Raw genomic sequence first — 21,540 nt, 5'->3', positions numbered from 1 at the left:
TATGGGATTTCATGTCATGCTTTATTTTGGTGTTTATATGTTATGTCATTTTCTGAAGTGCCCTATTTCCACATAAAGGGGACAAATGCAGACGGGGACAGGAGAAGTGAGAGAAAGAGAGTTTTTGCACTGATGATGTATGTTTGAGGTTCATGATGTTTTAAACGTGAAAAAAGAGGAAATAACAAGTGAAAACATGCAGGACTCTACCGCTTAACTATATTTGGTGAAAATGTGAGACAGAGAAATCACAGTTCCTCTTTGCTGTCACACATTATGGTGTGGTAGAGTTCTGCTGAGGGAGGTACAGCATTACAGATCTTAGTCATGTGCTGATTATGTAAGGCAGACTGTGGTTTGTAGAAGTGTAGAAGTAGCTGTATCTGAGGTGCTGTCGCTCTATGTATTGAGGGGGTTCTGGAACTCAGGAACAATGCAGGTTGGGTTTTATCTGCTGCTTGTGGTCCATGTCACTGAAGGTGAGTGTGCCATTCCTACTGTTGATACTCCAATATATAATGTAGTAACAGTTAAGGCTCAAAACCATGCTGTAGTTGTATTGTTGGTGTGGAAATGAAGACAGCAGCTAAAATCATTTGGTAGTACACTGTCAGAAAAAGGGTGCTGTACCAGTGCATTTTTCCTTCATCATGGTAAACACAATGTAAATGTACCCTTAAAGGTACAACAGTGGTTTTAAGGTCCAACTGTGAAACTGGTGTAGCCTTTAACTGTATGGAGGAGCTAGGTAGAGCTACAAGCTACTGTGAACCTTATATAAGTTTTTCCCAGGTGAAGAGTGCAGCTTTGTACCTTTTCACAGCCTAATGTTTAGAGCATTAAAATAAAAAGTCTGAAGATGAGACGGGGTGTGTGGAGTTGATACAGCTTAGAAAATATGGTTTCAATGGATTATGGTACAGTTATGTTCACTGGCTAAAGGTACTGAGATGTATCATTTAAGGTACCATTCTGAGCGTGAGGGGCCTGACTGACTGAAAATGTTGTAGCTGATACTGCTGCCAATTTCAGAGGGCTACAAATTCTGATAACCAAATAATCAATAACATTTTATATATTTAAAATGAAATATTTATTTTTTAGATTTTAGTTCTATACTTTAGTAGTTTTAGGTTAACAGTGCAAAGATATGACTGTCAGCTGTCAATCGTCACTTTTCTATATTGAAATAAACAGGAGAAACTTGTGCTTATTACATCTTTTTGTTTCATATTTTGCATAAGTTCTCTTCACAAGGTGCTGTGAAAAAGTGTTTGCCCCTCACTTTTTATCATCGCACATACAGGACGGTCAGTACTGCTGGCCTGCTACTGCACTGTTACCTACACACCACACCTGAGAGATTCATCTTCCAGATTCTGATATCCAGTGAGAGTGGTCAGTACAGAAACAGAGTTCAGCTGGTTAATGGTCACTCTCAAGGAAATCTCTATCTGCTCGTATCACACTGGCAGCAGTGTGGTTGTTTTCTGAACTGGATTATTGACTGAACTTTCGCTGAACCTCCATAAGTCCTGCTGATTTCTGGCTGGTGTTTGGTTAGTCCTGGGTTTTCTCACTCTGGCTAGCCAGGCAAGGTCTGCTGAGTGTTCTGGTGTGTGAATCACGTCACAATTTTTAACCCTTTGTCTATAACATGAAGGCCAAAAGCAGAGATAAAATATAATAGTAGAGAGTGGATTTCGGGTGATTTTGGAGCTGGATTACTGGCTGATGGTTTGTCACAGGTGGATAAAATGTTTTTACACCTTGTAGCAACACGAAGGACGGATTACTCGCTGATGCTGATGTCACAGTTTGATGACGTCCTAACCTAATGTTTTGAAACAGAACAATAAAATAAAAAGCCTGTAGTCAAGACAAAGTGTATGGAATTGATGCATCTCATAAAATATATAAATGTAATGAAATACATTACCAAACTAAAGGTACTGAAGACATATGCTTGAAGGTACCGCCTCAGTAACAGTTCAGTAACTTTTTTTTTGTCTGAGAATGCATAAATGTCAAAATTAAAGATTTTTGTATAAAGCTAGAGGCTTTAGGTTTTATTTGGCAGGCAGGCACTACTGTTTGTAGGGGTCAAACTGTAAATGGCAAAAAAACGACAAACAAAAAAAAATCAATATGACTTTTACTTCAGAACATGGCAAACTGACTTAGTGAAAACTTGTTTGGCACTTTTTTGGTCTCTAGTTAGTGATGAATACAATTGGAACACATATAGAACAGAAGTAGTGGAGATTTACTGATCTCTTATTAACCTCTTAATTTCTTTATTAAAGCAATAAACTCTAGAAGTCACTTCATGTTACCTACAAGTTACAGTAATAAAATGTTGCCATTTCCACATTCATAAGATATGATTTTAAGTGAATTCATGATCGATACCTTGCATATCAAAGTCTGAACATGTCTGAATACTTTGTTAGCCCCCTTGTACCCTGCTCTTCAGTGGTCACGACCCCCAAGGACCCTCACAGAGCAGGTACTATTTGGGTGGTGGATCATTCTCAGCACTGCAGTAACACAGATGTGGTGGTGGTGTGTTAGTGTGTGTTGTGCTGGTCTGAGTGGATCAGACACTTCACTGCTGCTAACAAAGTATGCAGAGAAACAGATGGACTACAGTCTGTAACTGTAGAACTACAAAGTGCACCTATATAGTAAGTGGAGCTGATAAAATGGACAATGAGCCTAGAAACAAGGAGGTGGTCATAATGTTATGCCTGATCGGTGTATATGATATATCACTCATTGGTTGGAACATACTGCCACTGTTGCTCTCACTAGACATTGGTAAAAATTGGAAAATGTGATCACTCTATGCAAACTGTGTGATTTTCATGTTCAGGTTTGTGTAAACATTGAATTCACATTCATGTTCTAGCTTAGGAGCTGGGGTACATGTGTTTTGGACAGAACACTGAAGGGAAAAGTTGTATTTGGCTGTGTGTTTGTAAATGTCTGAACATTTTGATCAGAAAAAGTTTAGCACAAGGAGCTTGCGCTCAACAGTTGATAAAGACATATCAATATCAGTGGTAAACTCTGAAAAGTTCCATGTTACCTAAATTACCCAAGGATCAACAGCCAGTATATAATCCATGTAAATTTAGCAGACCAAGGTGGCATGCAATACAGTCTAGTGGTCATTATGATTAGGTCATAGGTGATATAACAATTTTTTGACTTTACAAACTACAAAGACATCTGAATACGTCATCAGTATTAGTATCATTTCTGAGGTACACTCAGAAGCAAGAAGTGTTGTTCTCTGGTTAATGAGGCTAATGTGTCACATCTGTGCATATGTCTCTTTCAAAGCCATGAGAATGGCACTGGTGGCTGTGGGAGTGACAGACCATGAAAGTGGTGGCTGCAGTCATATTCTATTGACTGACTGAGGCAGCAGTGGTGCAGTGCTCTATAAGACATCGAGAAAAACCACCAAGAAAAATTGTGTTTTGCTTTGTTGCATGCTGAAGTTAGGCTGTGTAATTAAGTGTAATTAAACACTCAGCCATTTACCTACAGTTTCCTCCAAGTGTGAGTCTTAACTTGGTGCACTGGTGTGGGTTAAATGGCTCATCTGCAACTTCTGGGCTCCTTAAAGGGACCAAAAATCATGATTAAAAAATGAATAAATCAATAAAAAATTACCTCAGCAGCGTAGGTTTCAAAGAGAGGTATTTCTGCTCATATATATTTCTGCAGGCTGCACACTGGAAAACAGTGGAACTTACCTGAGTATCACAGCACATACAGGAGGGTCAGTACTGCTGCCCTGCTACTGCACTGACCTACACACCACACCTGAGAGATTCACCTGGAAGAAACACAACATAAACACATACACATGGGAAGTGATATCCAATGAGAGTGGTCAGTACAGAAACAGAGTTCAGCTGGTTAATGGTCACTCTCCAGGAAATCTCTCGCTACTCATATCACACTTGACTGAAGAGGATAGAGGAGATTACACATGTGCTGTTGAAGGCAGTGGACACACACTCATCAGGCTCACTGTTAAGGGTAAAATTAAATATTTATTACTAGTGCTTTTCAAATTAAATAACATTAATAACAGGCATGTTCTTTTTCTATTAATTAAGAGTACTTGTTGTGTTGATTAGCTTTACAAATAAACCACATTGTTCAGTATTGTTGAGTTTTCACTTTGAACCATGAATTTCAAAGCAGTATAACAAGATCAAAAAAGAAATAGCCCTTACTGATACATGTTTCTGCAGGCTGCACTCTGGAAAACAGCAGAATATCATCATATGTCACAGCACATACGGGAGGGTCAGTACTGCTGCCCTGTTACTGCACTGACCTATATGCTAAACCTGAGACATTCACCTGGCAGAAGTACCACACAAACACAAACACATGGGAAGTGATATCCAGTGAGAGTGGTCAGTACAGAAACAAAGTTCAGCTGGTCAATGGTCACTCTCCAGGAAATCTCTCTCTACTCATATCACACCTGACTGAAGAGGATGGAGAATGGTATAGGTGTGACCTTAACGAAGATGAGTACAGAGGCATCAAACTCACTGTTGAAGGTAAACATTATTTTCAGTGTCACTATCCACATTCCAAGTTACTCTTTTAACAAGATTTAATCTAAAATACTTCCAATTGCCATGAACCTTGTGGGTCTGGTTTTAAACAAAGATTTATAATGTACATGTCCGTTAATATATTTTTAAAAATAAAAGCTGCATTTGACCCTTTCGAGATGGACACTAATGCTTTATTATATGCAGTTCATTCCAACATTTCTTTGCATGCAGGGGCCTCAACAAAAGCTACTAAAACTTCTACTCCAGTGGTCAAGGCCAGAAATGGTCAGGATCCATTAACTCTATCAAAAGCACTCAAGTGTATATACATACATCTCGCACCCACTTACACATTATTATATAAATGTTTATAACTCTTTCTTTTCATTTTACATACAAAGGTCCAACCAGCCCACCAAATAGGCATGATTTCTTGATTTATGGTGCTGTGGGGGGGTTGCTGATGTTGCTGGTACTCGGAGGGGTCATATACTGGAGATACCGAGGTACACGCACACACGCACACACACACACACACACACACACACACAATTCCAGAGGTATGTATGAGTGGAGGTGCAGTGCAAAATGTCCTTGAATTTAAAGCACTGCAGTTTATCAGGCAAACTGTGTATCATCTACTACCAAAGTAAACTGGCGTAGGCTGAATATGTGGATATATGCAAATGTGTTGGTTTTCATGACATCACAAAAACTTTAATATATGATCCATATCATAGATATGCAGACCTAGCCTGCCGCATTGTCTGTTTATCTCTATCTGAGGTCATACGTCTGCGCGTCCGCCATGTTGGAGCAGTCAGGATCCGCTTGTGAACAAATTTGCTTGTATTGAGAGACGAAGAGTCTCAGGATTAAATCGGCAGCAATTTTCTTAATACTCAACCGATTTTCACCAAATTTGTTTTGTCATAATCCTCAGGCATAGATTAATCTAAGTTGCTTTCAGTAGCTTTCATTTCTTTAATAACTGATCATGCTAATTAGCCATCCAGACCAGCAGAAAAATATTTACTCTAAAATAAAATACCCCCCCCCCAAAAAAAAAAATACAAAAAACACAGTGAGAAGCATGAAGCTAAAGTTGGCTTCCAATTCGCCAGCTTCTTGTTCAAATTTTCCCATTCCACCTTAAACAGTGCTGCAGTCACTTTCTGGTGCCTGAAGCTGCACCATTTAAGGTGGAATGGGAAAATTCGAACAAGAAGCTGGCTGATTCACCATTTAAGGTGAAACGTGAAAATTTGAAAAAGAACCTGGCAAATAAGAAGCTAACTTCAATCTATTATGAATATCTACACGGATTAAGGAATACTAGAGCTTACTGTAACCGAGCTACAAAGCTTTAACCATCACTTTAAATAACTACTACATCAAGTTAAGATCCCCTGCATAGACTATTAAATGAAATAAACTTAATATAAAACCAGAGAAAAACAATCACATCAACAGGTTCTCTGTGCTTCACTAACCACACAGCCATATATACACATAAACATCACACAAACAATAAACATCAAACAGACATGAGTGTGGATCGCTGTGTTCCCTCCGTTATATAATCCTATCCCACTTTCTGAGTGCAATATTCTTGAAATAGTGTAATTTGGACAGTATCTTTCTTAAATTGCCGCTATGTAATGGTACTGAATGCAGCCCATGTTGACTGCCCCAAAATGGTGGTGCCGTTGATGTGCCTAGCTGGACCCAACGTGGCATCTAGGTATGAATATCTATGATCCATATGCACTGGGGCATGAAGGGTATGTATTGAAACTTTAGCAGTGTTTCATAATACATCAAACTCTTTTATTTGAAAAAAGTAAGGAAAAATTAGTTTTACATGATATGGGCGCTTAAACGGACATCCTTCATCATCGTGTCCTTTGAGAGCCTAACACAACTGGTTTTACAAGGCAGAGCAGCAGCTGCAACAGTTGCTTTAACTTTAGTAAACTGAGTGGAATACTGCATGTTAGGTTCATGCATCTGTTTCATACTTAACATGAAACAGGCACAAAAGGCTTAGTATGTCAGGCTGTCAGTGTTTGGAGTTCTGTGTATTTGTTGTGTGTAAGCATCTGTGGTTTGGTTCTGCAGCTCAGAGACGAGAGCAGATGGACAGCTGTGAGAGCAAAGCAGGACAGAGGAGAGATCAGGAGACACAGGTAAGATCTGAAAAAAGCTCTGTTTCAGTACTAAAAGATGTTTTTTAGAGACAAAACGTGTCTCACTGCATTTACCTGTGTTTATTCAGGACTGCCCTGAGGTTCTGTACTGCACTGTACCATCAGAACCTGCTGATAAAGCAGAGCAGAAACAGGTGAGTGGTACTGCATGTTCACTCAGGGGGTGTGATTTGTCCATCAATATATGTAGGGTTGGGCTGTGATGAAGTACATGTCATGCCATTAATGTAATCAAGATACAGAAAAAGGCAAATGTGTTCCATTGCAGTTACAATAAAAATTATAGCAATCAGATTACAGGATAATCAGCTTTAATCAAAATTTACCATTTTGAATGATAAATATTTCACATTAACCATAGAACAGAATATATTAGAATACAATATAATAGAATAAAATAGGATGCCTTTATTGTCATTGTAAAATATACAATGAAAATAAGAGTACTACTCCAAATCAGTGCAATCTAAGAAAACAAACCAAGACAAACAAGTTAAGAAATACACTTAATATAGTTTAAGAGAACAGGATATTGCACTGAAATTTAATAATATCAAATATAAAAAGAATAAGAAGTGCTTTTACTAATAAGCTTAAGTCAGTAGGTGGCAGTAGTACTAATATCTGATAAGCTTATTCCAATGTTTACTACTCTTAGATCTTTGTGGAATTTAGAGTCCTGACAGCCCAGGGAAAGAAACTATATTTAAACCTGTTTGGCTTTCAATGCACCTGTACAATCCACTACACGGCAGGAGACTGAACAGTAGGTGACCAGGATGGGAGGGGTCCTTGGTTATTTTCCTGGCTGTGCTGAGGCGCTGGGAGCTTGCGAAATTTCCAGAGTGGGCAGTGGGCAACGGATGATTTTTTGAGCAGTATTAATGACCTTCTGTAGGGTACTTCAGTAAAAATACAAGTATTCAATTCCAATAGTAATTGAGAAATCCCACCGCCGATAAATGTGTATATGTATTGATGTGTTCATAAGCTGCCTAATTTGCCAAAACAGAATGATTCTGAGGTGATGAACGTAGGTGTAAATCTGCTAAGCAAACACAGAAAAGCTCAAGAAAAGATGTCATTCAAACCATGTGTTTCCTCTAACATGTAGGTCTGTGATTAATAATATTCTTTAATATCATTTGTTGTTTCTGCAGGATGATGTGACGTACTCTACTATAGACCACGGCAACGCATCAACACCAACACACAAACTGATGGACGCTGGAGATACTATAGAATACGCCAGCATCAAACTGAATTAACAGCATTGAACAAAATGAATAGCGTCTTTCGCTGCAGTGTCAAAAGTATGCAGACACCTGAACATCGCATCCACATGTACTTGTTGAACATGTAATTTTTCCCCCTAATTTCTGCATTATTCAATCATTGAGATGTAAACTCATTTAGAGTGGTTTGATGTGAAATGGTTCATTGTTAAGAAACTTACGTCCTTAGATTTCTGTGCAGTGATGGTGGTTGGAACTACAGGTCGCAATGTTTACAACACAAATACAGGCATTTTATTTACTATCCAAAATGATTAGAGAAGTTTCACATGTAATTTTGGTCATAGTAAAATAGTAGAGTTCAGTGATGGTGTGCTTTACCATCATTGCACCAGTTTAGCCATCACTTGGCACTGCATATACTAATTTTAGGCTTGTGTGCAAGGTCTTTTTCTGTGAGTTTGTGTGGCGTGACTTGCTGGGCAACCTATTATCTATTACAGTACTATGTTGAATGTTACTGAGCTCTTCAGCACAACCCATTCTACTGCTGGTAATTGTCAATGGAGATTACATAACTGTTTGACTTTTTTTTATTTTTTGGACCTGTTAGCAATGAGTGTGGCTAAAATAGATAAAGCCAATTACAAGTAAAAGTATTATTTTTAGCCATGTAATGTGTACACACACACACACACACACACACACACACACACACACACACACACCAATCAGAAACTTTTATTTTATGCCAACCAGCTAACTGCATGTCTGTTTGTGTGATCAGCCTAGAGCTAAAATTCTGTCTACTATGTACATATATTATTTTGTTCTGTAGTATAAATATATACATGCTGTTTCAGTGTGAAGGCAGATTGAAAAACATTATTTCTTGATGCCATATTTTGATTTCAATGCATTTCCTATTATTAAATTGAAAACGATTTTCAGTGAACCAAATCGATTTTGATGTCACTTTTTTTGGCTCCATATGTTACATTATCTATGTCCTAAATTACACCAGTTCCTTTTCCAGCAAAACACCCCCACAACATGATGTTGCCACCCCCTGCTTCACAGTTGGGATGGTGTTCTTTAGATTAAAAGCCTCACCCTTTCTCCTCCATGCATAGCTCCAATCATTATGGCCAAACCATTCAATTTAAGTTTCTGACCAGAGAACACTTCTTCAAAAAGCTAGATTTTTGTCCTAGTGACCACCTGAGTCTGGGTATTTGTGCCAGGAGTAGGGGCTTTTAATTTACACAGGGCAAAAAAGGCAATATAGGGCTCTTTTAATAATAGAAGTAGAACTCCTTCACCTGTTCTTTTGTTGTTGTCTTGGGGTTCAGCTGAACATTTTGGACCAAACTTTGGTCAGTCTCTCCTCAATGAAACTGTGTGGTTCCAAGATTTTTATATTTGCATATAATTACTTGCTAGATGTTCATGGTACCTTCAGTTGTTTGGATATTACTTTTAAGGAGCAATCAGACTCGTGGGCATCCACAGTTTTTTCTGAGGCCTTGACTGAGTTGCTCTCTGATGTTACCAAAGGAGATCCCTGTTAAATGTTTGAAGATGAAAGAGATGAAAAGACAGGATGCAAGTGTGAGCTGGCAGTTTTATTGTTATCCATGGTGAAGGTAGCAAATTAAAAAAAAGGAAACAAAAGAAAAGCAACACCAGGAAAGCACTAAAGAGACAAAAAGAACCACTAACAGAACAGAGAACAAAATTCATTGGAATGACAGGAGTATAAAGGTGTGTAACATACAAATCACAAATCAGCAACACTTTATGTCTGTTTCTGTGCTGTTTCATCAGTGGGTTTTAAAGTGACCAATGCTCATACTTTCAGTATTATTTGCCCTATTCAGTTCTCTGCTAGTTGTAGTGGTTGGGTAACTTAATGGATAACATTACCCTGCACAGGTTAGAAACACCACTGCTGTACATAGAGGAGTGCTTTGGCAAGATTTAACCAACTTCTTTTTTCTTTTGCATATTTCACTAGCTTTCACTAACGATAGCACCTGAAACTTCCTTAATATAGCACGAACACTGGGGATCTCTTCATTTCAGCTCTTTTTAACAACCGAGTGCTGATAAATATACGCTTATATGGAACACATACAGACATATTCAGTATTTTTGGCAACCAAAATAACTTGAAGAGAAACTTGAGGAGAAACTTGGCAGTGCACTGGATTTGGTCAGTAGCAGAGGATAACCAGGGCACCTGGGAGCCACAGACTCCTGGCCTGTAAGGCTCCATCCAGTGCTGACTCTATCTAATAAGCGACATAAGTAGCTGCTTAGGGCCCCGTGGCCACCAGGGGGCCCCCTTAACAATTTCTGGGTTATTACTATACCACTATGTTGCCTAGTATGCTTGAGTGAGGGGGAAAAGGAAACTAGTTAATCATGTTAATCAAAAAAAGAGAAAAAGCTTGAAGACATAGTTTTAAGTCAAAGAAGACATAGTTAAGGTCAAAGTCATGTTCAGTTTGGCTTGTAGTGCTTGTAAGTAGTGAATCTGTCTTGCATCTGTCTAAAGAAGCAGGTTCAATGTTCACATCAACTTTCCAAGTTCCAAGCTTCACAAAATCTAACAAATGGATGCTGTTAAGGGTGACATTTATGGCAAAAAGTCAATCACGTAAAACACAAAACATGAGGAAAAGTCACCATACAAGGAAAAAGAAATGTATAATGGTCATTTATAATGGTCTAAAAGCAAATCTGTCGCTTAAAGTTAGCTGGGTAAGCAAGAAATATTGTGTTGCGAGACAGCTCTCTGGATCGAAAATACTGAGAAGATCATCTGGAACTCAAATTGTAACTTATTAGACCCTTCATCAGCCTTCATCAACTTATTAAAACTCAATCATCAGCATTATACAAATTAGCCAGGTATTAATTTATATAATTATAACCCAGTGGATGATCTGGGCCTATTTTTTAGCCTCAAATTTTATAGTACATCAGGTAGCAAGGGCGCCCCAAAGCTTAGACCCGGCCCTGACTCCTTCACCTGGACGTCATTTGGAAGACTAAGGCCTGAGGAAAACAGCAGAGGAACATGACATAACCTTAGAGTATGTAAGGCTATCTCGGTAACACTTTCAAAGAATGTCACATTTGTATGCATCTATAAACACATTCATAACATGTTATAATGCATTTATAAGGCATCATAAACATGGCTATAAATATTTATAAAAATGCATTACACGTAATAGCCATGCTTATTATGCATTATGAATTGTTAACATAATGCATTATAAGTACTGATCATAACAAATTATAAGAGCTCATAAGTCATATTTGTCCACTCTAAGTGAAGCATACTGTACTAAAGCCTCCTCCAGTGTTAAGAGTGAGGCTACATGTTGAAGTATTTACTGAAGTATTTACTGAAACACTAAAACATACATAATAAAGCACATTACAGGCTTCAAATGTCAGATTTTAAACTAGTGCTGCCATCAGTGTTTTACTGAATGGGGGAAAGTCAATGTACACCACCATTAGCTTGGCATTAACTTAACACTGCTTATAATGCATTATAATAAAAATTCATAATGTATAATAAACATAGCTATAAAGTGTAACTCAGTGTAATTCATTTTAATAAATATTCATAACCATGTTTTTAATGCCTTATGAATGCATTATAACATGATATAAATGTGTTTATAGATACTTACAAAGGTGACATTCATTGAAAGTGTTACCACTATCTCTAATAACTGTTGCCTAGAGGTAGGTGAATGGTCAGTGTCGCAGTGCATGGTGTGGCCTTTAGAGTGTGAAGTATGAAACAGGTTCATAGAAGTCCAGAGTTGGTTGCCACCTACCAAAATGTACTCCAAGTATAAACATTACTGTGATAGTATGAGCATTTTAACTGACATCCTGTAATGTTTAGAATTAGAGATACTTTACATAATCACAAATTTCCTTAATGGAAATACTTCCATTAATAGATGGAGACAGAGAGCGAGACTTTTGCTGACTGTGTGATTATGTGTCGTGACATCATGTAGTGAAAGAGAACACAGGAAGTGACAAACGATAACTCACAGGACATGGACAAGACAGCTTCGCTATTTTTGGTGCCTATGTGTGTGTGCAGGACAAAGAGAGAGAGAAGTTGAGAGTCCAGTGAAATCTTGCTGAGAGTGTTCCAGAGTCGGTGGTATGTGCTGATTGTGTCAGGTGGACTGTAGATTTGAGGAGTTTGCAGCAGAAGTGGTGTAGTGCAGGAGTAGCTGTCGTTCTTTTCAGTGGACTGTAGTGTTGGGCAGGTAGGCAGGTGTAGAAGTGCTTGTGTCTGCAGCTGTGCTGTCACTGTTTGCAGTGAGAGGGTCCTGGAACTCAATAAGGATGCAAGCGTGCTTTTATCTGCTGCTTGTGCTCCATGTGGCTGAAGGTGAGTGTACCATTCTCTCTCTTACTGTAGGCACTCGAGTCTACAATGTACTACTATTTAAAGCTTATTTCAAAGTAAACTTACTGAAGACCAACTGGATGAAGTGGGTCGAACATGGAATAGCTACTGAAATCATTGTGATCACTGTCAAACCCAAGCATAAATTCTGGTAGCCGATTGTTTTTCTGCGAGTTTCACACTTAAATCTGCTTTACCACCTAAATGCACATTTAAAAAATGATGGTTCTTCAAGGGTTCTTTAGTAAAGAAAATGGCTCTATACAGAACCAAGAACACACAAAGAACACTTTTGCATGATTAAATAGTTTTTTGCATCTTTAAAGGGTTTTTCAGATTGATGGAGAATGTGCTGTTGTTGGTTATATATAGAACATTTTTGAACAGGGTTCTATATAGCACCAAAGGGTTCTTCTATTGTGATGATGTCAAGGCTGTTACAATACATATACAAACATACATACGTCTTCTAAACCGCTTATCCTTCTGGGTCGCAGTGGGGTGCTGGAGTCTATCCCAGCTGTCATCGGGCCCACCTATTGGAAATCAAAACATGATTGATTGATTCCTCTGTCACTTTATAATTATGCTGATAGTTAATCTAATGTGCCATGCTTTTTCTTCAACTCTTGAAGTCTTAACCAAAAGGAGAGCTCCTTTAGCTATATTTACCTAGATACCACTGAACTTCTGACTGGCCAATTTTCAGCTGGACAAGTGAAGAATTGACCCATTTTGTTTCCACCTAGAATGTAATAATGACTAAAGAGTAGTCCTGCAATATTTGCAGAACCTAAATACTGGCACGATGTTTAAATAGAAACAAACTCTGAAGGCCTGGTGGGCACTGAAAGTTCTCCTCTGCTACAAGCGTGAAGGTCATGTCAAAAATAAAACTCAACATCCTTTCCTCAACTATCGGTTTCACGGTGAAGTCTTTATGCTTATATATCTTTCTGCAGGCTGCAGTCTGGTAAACAGTGAAACAACACTTTATATCACCGTACACACTGGAGGGTCAGTACTGCTGCCCTGTTACTGCACTGACCTACACACCACACCTGAGAAGTTCATTTGGAGGAAATACAGCACAAACAGAAACACATGGAAAGTGATATCCAGTGAGAGGGGTCAGTACAGAAACAGAGTTCAGCTGTTTACTGGTCACTCTCCAGGAAATCTCTCTCTACTCATATCACACCTGACTGAAGAGGATGGAGGCCTGTACCGGTGTCATGTTACAGAGAGGGGCTACACAGATATCAGACTCACTTTTGAAGGTAAAACACTATTTGTATCATTTCTAGTACAGTACCATAAACTATTTTCAGAGCATAGATAAAATATGCTGCAAGGATATTAGGCTGTGTTTAGTCTCGGTTCCACCGACCACTTGGACATAAGACACTACGCCACATCAGATTTTTCTGAGTTTAATAGATTTTCTCCCAACTTAGTTGTAGGAAATTCCCACACACTTGCTAGATCTCCACTGATGTCATTAAGCTGGGAGGAAGAAGTCTAGATACTCTAGATACTTTGGCTTCATGGACTCTCATAAGTCTTTTCTAATAGAGTAGATATCTAGAAAATCCATGCTATTCCTGGGAATATAGTTTCAAAGCTGCACTGCTTTGCAAGGCACAGATGTTGCCCTCCCGGAGGGTCAGGACAAGGGCCATGGATGAATCTGAGCCTGAGTAAGAATCAGAGACTGGGTCAGAGCTGGACTGCAGGTCAGAGTCAGAGACGTGGACTGCCATAGGGGGCAATGCCTTATTATATGCAGTACTGTGCCCCCTCAATTTGCATTCCTATTTACATTATACATTATATACATTAGTTATCAATGAATATCATTATCATAGTTCTTTTTTTTTTTCTTTCATAAGAGTTTATTGCTCACTGCAGTCACTTCTGCAAGGCTTCATTATATGTAATAGGCCCAGATTTGCTGACTGGTAACATTACTCACCTACAGTAGTGCTTAAGTTTGTGAACCCTTTAGAAGTTTCTTTATTTCTGCACAAATCTGACCTAAAACGTCAACAGATTTTTCTGTTTCAGTCCTAATATTAGATAAAGAGAACCAAAATTAACAAATGACAGAAAAAACATTAGACTTGGTCTTTCAGTCATTGAGGAAAATGATACAATATATACATATCTGAGTGGATAAAGTATGTGAACCTTTGCTTTCAGTATATGGTGTGACCTCCTTGTGCAGCAATAACTGCAACTAAACATTTCTGGTAACTGTTGATTAGTACTGCACATCGGCTTGGTGGAATTTTAACCCTTTTCTCCTTTATTGGCTCCCTACCGAAACATCTGCATAAATAAGGCCATGCTTAAGGTATATGATATGTAAATGGAGTACTAATAGGCTGGTGCTTAATTTGATGCATTGAAGCTAATTCATTTGCAATCAAATCTTAGCATTTTTCAATGTCATACGAAAACTATGAATCAGACGTAGAGTAGTTTATACATCATTAAAGGGGTCAAACTTATAGTTGACTTTAATGAATAAGGCCCAGTGTGAGCTGTATTGTCTTCAGAAGAAGTTTACAGCCAGAGAAACTATAGCAGCAGCTACTTTGGTGCCTGGACCACAACATGATCATGTAAGAGAGAAGTCCTCTGTGACAAAGTCAGTGTGACAATATCAGACACAGATGGAATTACCTTACTGACATGTTTCTGCAGGTGGTGTTCTGTCAAACAGTGAAACAACATCGAGTATCACAGCACATACAGGGGAGTCAGTACTGCTGCCCTGCTACTGCACTGACCTACACACCACACCTGAGAGATTCACCTGGAGGAAATACAGAGACACATGGGAAAAGATATCCAGTGAGAGTGGTCAGTACAGAAACAGAGTTCAGCTGGCTAATGGTCACTCTCCAGGAAATCTCTCTCTACTCATATCACACCTGACTGAGGAGGATGAGGGACTGTACAGGTGTGATATCAGAGGGAGTGAATATAAAGACATCAGACTCACTGTCAAAGGTAAAACATTATTTTTAATGCTTCTATCCACATTATAATTGTAAACTCATATTTGGTGGTAAATTCCATAAACAGAGTTTCTAATGTTCAAATTCTCACTCTACTATCTTTCCATGACAGGTTTGCCAAACCCACCACTGACTGTTCATGCAGCACCCCCTGCACAGTCTCTGCCCTTCGTCCCCTTTGCCTTGGTGACTGTGATCATTCTCCACATTATAGTAGCTGTGGTTTATCACACCAAGAGAAACAAAGGTACAAACAACATAAATTCACTGTATTCTTTTATTTTTCCTGTATGTGTAAATGGATCATCCAGTTTACCAGCCACATTCGGCTTCAATTAAAGTTTTCTTGTTTATCTGACCCACCTACCTGCCAGGCCCTGACCAGATTCATTACAATGCTTATGAAGATGGAACAGTGACTCTCCACTAGAGCAAGAAGACATCAACAAACAAATAAAAGTATTTCACCATGATTAAAACTCTTATTTCTTTTACAAAACAAAATATTTTGCTAGACTATATTGTTTCTTGTGTTTGTTTGCCTTTTTATTATACATAAATGAGTGTAAAATGTAAAAAAAATAAATGTTATTTTTATGGTAACACTTCACTTGAAACCTTCTTCATGACACTGATTATGTCATGAATATAAAAATGCCCTAAATGTCATGGCAAATGCGTACACTCTCATGAGTTGTGAATAGAGATTACATGCAGCCATTGTGTCACCATTACTAGGAATTGTCAAGACAGATGACATAATGCTTTATGTCATTAAGGCTAATTACAGAGCACTTAACAACATAAGCTGGCACTGTCATACAATTACTGGCAGTGGTAACATGACACTGAACACAATATGTCACGATGACTCATATAATCTCTGCCATGATGTTTATGGTAATGTCAACATTATGTTACAGGGTTTAAGTAAAGTGCCTATATATATATATATTTATACATATTTATATGTATATGTTTAATATTCATGAGTATAAGTCACATTTTCAAGCATGCTAATATTTTAATAATTCTGAAATATTCTGTAATATTCTTTGTACATTCATTGTGTATGTTATGCAAAGTTAATCCAGTAATGAAATTACATTCAGAATTGGCGTATTGTAAAACAGGGAGCCTTGCAACTTTTCAGAATTATGTTGATTTTGCTGGAAAGTGGTCACATTTTCCAAAATTCTACATGATTAGTCTCTTTATGACAGCCCTAGATTTATAGTCAGGGAAGCCCTGTTTTTGTTTTTTTTTGTTTTTCTCAGAATGTTCTGTTCTGTTTTGTTCTGTCTTTGTTCTTCATCATATGTCCTTGACTGTATTCATACCTGGGAGAGCAGACTGTGGGAGGCAGTGCCTTATAATATATGCATTCTTTGTTCAGACCAAAGGAGAGTGGAAATGGTTGACCACTTGAAATGACTGACCTGTTGACATCTCTGTAACCAATAAGAATAAACCTTCTCATTCACACCAAGCCTCCTCCCAAGCGTCTACTGTTTGTCAGTTTATTTGAAACTTTGAAACTGCTGAAAAGCAGTCAGGCTGTCTGACCAGTGTCCACTGCTGTGCAATTTGATAACTAAACGATTACATGAGAACATGTTGTGCAAAAAATGTCAACATTTTCAAAGACTTTAGTCTTTGAGGGGTCATAGTTCACTGGTTCACTAAAAAGTTCTCTTAAATCTGCTTCACATCCAAAAAACTCTCTGACATCATGCATTGAACGAATGGTGATACTGTGTGCTTTGAAGCATTTTGAGTCCAACCAATCAGTATCATCATCCTTAGAGATTAGAATTGTGCTGGGTGTTGGTTCCTGCACAGGGGTCTCTCTATTGATTTTCATCACCACCACACACTCCTGTATTTTTAAAGTCTTCAGATGAGAATCTTTGTTCTGCTAGAAAGACTCAGGAGGCAAGAGTGAAGGACGACAATATCCTCAATGGAATTTTACAAGTTGAAAGATAACAATTCAGTAGACATTAAAAGGTCTTTGGCGTACGCCCCATCCTCGGTACAGGTCTTGGATTGTCAAGACCCTCGCTGATCCTGCTGGATAGAGATGGCAGGGGTGGAGCCTACCCTGCCAACAAACTGACAGGGACCCAACTGGTGGTGGTGGAGAGGAAGGAGGGGAACATCAAAACGTAGGCATCTGAAAGCAGCAGAATAGTTACGTAAGTCGAGTCATTTTAATGACAGGTGTAGGCCCGTGATTGGTCAGGACCAATGAATGAATGACATAGAGTCTTCCTGGCAGAACTTTTGCTAAAGCTTCCATTAGCCATGCTTACATGCAGCCTAATAGTCAGTTAATAATCAGACTAATGGCTCAATCGGAATAGAATACGTCCACGTAAACACTTCAATCCGAACAGTCTAGTCCGATTGAGGCAATTCGGAATACAATTTCTATCTGATTGAATGAGGTGGGTAATCCTGTAAATGATCCGTTAAATAGAAGAATAATAGCCATGTAAACGTCTGTATTGGATTACATTTCCAATCGGAATGTGTAGGTGCGTTTTGCGCATGTGCGTCGCGTCATATCAAAAGCACAGAACTCATAAACCGGCTCTGGCAAAAGTTTATAACGTTCAACATGGCGGAGCAGAAACTGGTCTGCAGAGGAGACGAAGTTTATGCTCTGAGCTTTAAAAGACGGCGGTGGGACGGATGTCCAGCGTATGTGTCTCAGAGCACGACGTCTTCCTCTCAGCCTTCTTTAATAAGGACATGTGAAGGACGTTTTCCTGAGTCTGACATCATTTTAAACTAATTAAAAACTCCAGCGCGCCAACTGGAAACTCATCTCACTCAGACTGGACCTCACGTGATGCTCGCTGTCATGGTAACGTTTACTCTAAGTGGTTCTCCACACACGCGCGCCATTTTGGATCGGATTACTTGTAGTGCGCATGTAAACGAAGACTTGTTGAATAGAGTGAGCATATAAACACCTCAGTCTGAATCTGTGATTGGAATGTATTCATTCGGATTGGCAAAAATCTTTGCATGTAAACACAGCCATTGTTAAACAAGCAGTGCAACTGTCAAGAACAAAATACATGTTCTTGAAGTAATTCTTAGCATCAGAGAATCCATGAGCCTCAGTGGATCCTGTGTTGAATCTGTGTGGGGGTGGTCACTGTGTCTTATTGAAGCTAATTCATTTGCACCCCAATCTTAGCATTTTTTAATGTCATACGAAAACTATGAATCAGACGTAGAGCAGTTTATACATCATTAAAGGGGGTCAAACTTATAGTTGACTTTAATGAATAAGGCCCAGTGTGAGCTGTATTGTCTTCAGAAGAAGTTTACAGCCAGAGAAACTATAGCAGCAGCTACTTTGGTGCCTGGACCACAACATGATCATGTAAGAGAGAAGTCCTCTGTGACAAAGTCAGTGTGAGAAATCTCTCTCTACTCATATCACACCTGACTGAGGAGGATGAGGGCACTGTACAGGTGTGATATCAGAGGGAGTGAATATAAAGACATCAGACTCACTGTCAAAGGTAAAACATTTTTTTTAATGCTTCTATCCACATTATAATTGTAAACTCATATTTGGTGGTAAATTCCATAAACAGAGTTTCTAATGTTCAAATTCACACTCTACTATCTTTCCATGACAGGTTTGCCAAACCCACCACTGACTGTTCATGCAGCACCCCCTGCACAGTCTCTGCCCTTCGTCCCCTTTGCCTTGGTGACTGTGATCATTCTCCACATTATAGTAGCTGTGGTTTATCACACCAAGAGAAACAAAGGTACAAACAACATAAAGTCACTGTATTCTTTTATTTTTCCTGTATGTGTAAATGGATCATCCAGTTTACCAGCCACATTTGGCTTCAATTATAGTTTTCTTGTTTATCTGACCCACCTACCTGCCAGGCCCTGACCAGATTCATTACAATGCTTATGAAGATGGAACAGTGACTCTCCACTAGAGCAAGAAGACATCAACAAACAAATAAAAGTATTTGACCATGATTAAAACTCTTTTATTTCTTATATAGAACAAAATATTTAGACTATATTGTTTCTTGTGTTTGTTTGCCTTCTTATTATACATAAATGAGTGTAAAATGAAAAAAAAAAATGTTAATAAGGTTTTTATGGTAATACTTCACTTGAAACCTTCTTCATGACACTGATTATGTCATGAATATAAAAATGCCCTAAATGTCATGGCAAATGCGTACACTCTCATGAGTTGTGAATAGAGATTACATGCAGCCATTGTGTCACCATTACTAGGAATTGTCAAGACAGATGACATAATGCTTTATGTCATTAAGGCTAATTACAGAGCACTTAGCAACATAAGCTGGCACTGCCATACAATTACTGGCAGTGGTAACATGACACTGAACAAAATGTGTTATGATGACTCATATGATATCTGCCATGATGTTTATGGTTATGTCAATATTGTGTTACAGGAGTCAAGTAAAGTGTTTTTTTTTCTATATATATTTATATATGTTTAATATTCATGAGTATCACTCACATATTCAAGCATGTTAATATTTTAATAATTCTGAAATATTCTGTAATATTCATTGTACATTCATTGTGTATGTTATGCAAAGTTAATACAGTGATGAAATTACATTCAGAATTGGTGTACTGTAAAACAGGGAGCCTCGCTACATTTCAGAATTATGTTATTTTCCAAAATTCTACATGATTAGTCTCTTTATGACAGCCCTAGATTTATAGTCAGGGAAGCCCTGTTTTTTTTTCTCAGAATGTTCTGTTCTGTTGTGTTCTTTCTTTGTTCTTCATCATATGTCCTTGACTAGATTCATACCTGGGAGATCAGACTGTAGGAGGCAATGCCTTATAATATATATGTTCTTTGTTCAGACCAAAGGTGGAAATGGCTGACCTCTTGAAATGACTGACCTGTTAACGTCTCTGTAACCAATAAAAATAAATCTTCATTCACACAAAGACTCCTCCCAAGTGCAGTGTTTGTCAGTTTATTTGAAACTTCACTCCACATACAGTACAATATCTATCAATAAGCTACACCTGTATCTGATGCAAAGGCACCTCCCTGAAAAGCAGTCAGGCTGTCTGACCAGTGAAATGGAAAATGGAAAATCAATCCCATTTTTTAGCACCTACTGGATGGCCACTGGACCTACAGGGTGGATGGCTACCCTAGCACCTGGTGTGTCTGTTATGACCATGAAAAACCAAGGCCAAGACAATAGTGACTATGTGGTGCATCAATTACTGAAATAGTATATAGGAAATAGCTTGTCATGACTCATAGGACATCGCATGTATATATTTAGCATGTGTGAGAAAGACAGAGAAAGAGTCCACCTGAATGCATTTCCTGTTTGTTGTGTGAACATTATGGTGTGATAGAGTCCAGTGAAATCAGCCTTTCAGAAGACTGTAGTGTTGAAGAGCATAGGAGTGTAGGAGTGTATTACTACAGTACAGGTATCCAGTGAGGATGTTTTGGGATTTAATAAGAATGCAGGTTTATTGTTACCTGCTGCTTGGGCTCCATGTCGCTGAAGGTTAGTGTGCCATTTTCTCTGCTACTGATACTCCAGTAAATAAAGTGTCCGCTGTGCTAATATGACAGTGATGTGTTTTCATGCAACTTTGCTCAAGATAGAACTAGAGTATATCACACCGCTATGCCTGCATCTGGATCTGTGGGGGTTCCATTCCATATATCAAAACACAATATATGGAATCAGAAAGTATTCAGACCCTGATCTTTTGCACACTTTATTGTTTTGTGGATTTGATTTTGAATGGATATAACTTTTACCCATCAAACTGAATTAAATCACCTATAAACTCTTATTCACAAACGTATTCGCACCCTTTGTAGATGCTCTTTTGGCAACAATTACAGCTGCAATTGTTTGTACAGGGAGATTCACTCGAAAGAGGCCTCGAATATTCTGTTGTGTAACTCCTGTTAGGATGAAGCAATCTGAACCAAACAAATACGCT

At 38.5% G+C, this 21,540-nt stretch overlaps 1 protein-coding gene across 2 annotated transcripts; it reads left to right on the top strand.

Annotated features, from left to right (window-relative positions):
* Positions 1-206: 206 nt before the first annotated feature.
* On the top strand, positions 207-8,672 carry LOC118815316. 2 transcript variants are annotated; one of them, XM_036581351.1, is made up of 7 exons: positions 207-479; positions 4,275-4,592; positions 4,824-4,877; positions 4,994-5,098; positions 6,714-6,781; positions 6,871-6,936; positions 7,963-8,672. In XM_036581351.1, exons 1-7 carry the CDS (start codon positions 434-436, stop codon positions 8,068-8,070), a joined length of 765 nt encoding a protein of 254 aa, XP_036437244.1. In that variant the 5' UTR covers positions 207-433; the 3' UTR covers positions 8,071-8,672. The 2 variants fall into 2 exon arrangements, with proteins under 2 accessions (XP_036437244.1, XP_036437245.1); XM_036581352.1 differs by lacking the exon at positions 4,824-4,877 and having other exon boundaries at positions 210-479.
* Positions 8,673-21,540: the final 12,868 nt, after the last annotated feature.

The sequence above is a fragment of the Colossoma macropomum genome, unplaced genomic scaffold, assembly GCF_904425465.1.
Source record: "Colossoma macropomum unplaced genomic scaffold, Colossoma_macropomum, whole genome shotgun sequence".
NCBI classification, from domain to species: domain Eukaryota; kingdom Metazoa; phylum Chordata; class Actinopteri; order Characiformes; family Serrasalmidae; genus Colossoma; species Colossoma macropomum.
Note: the sequence above shows the minus strand (reverse complement) of the source record. Positions and strands in the feature narration are given on the sequence as shown.

Bases quoted from the DNA above. Each gene is read 5' to 3' on its own strand.
- LOC118815316 (XM_036581351.1), top strand. From the start codon at position 434: ATGCAGGTTGGGTTTTATCTGCTGCTTGTGGTCCATGTCACTGAAG. The intron at 4,593-4,823 runs GTAAACATTATT...CTTTGCATGCAG, and splicing joins CATCAAACTCACTGTTGAAG to GGGCCTCAACAAAAGCTACT. The intron at 5,099-6,713 runs GTACACGCACAC...TTGGTTCTGCAG, and splicing joins CATATACTGGAGATACCGAG to CTCAGAGACGAGAGCAGATG.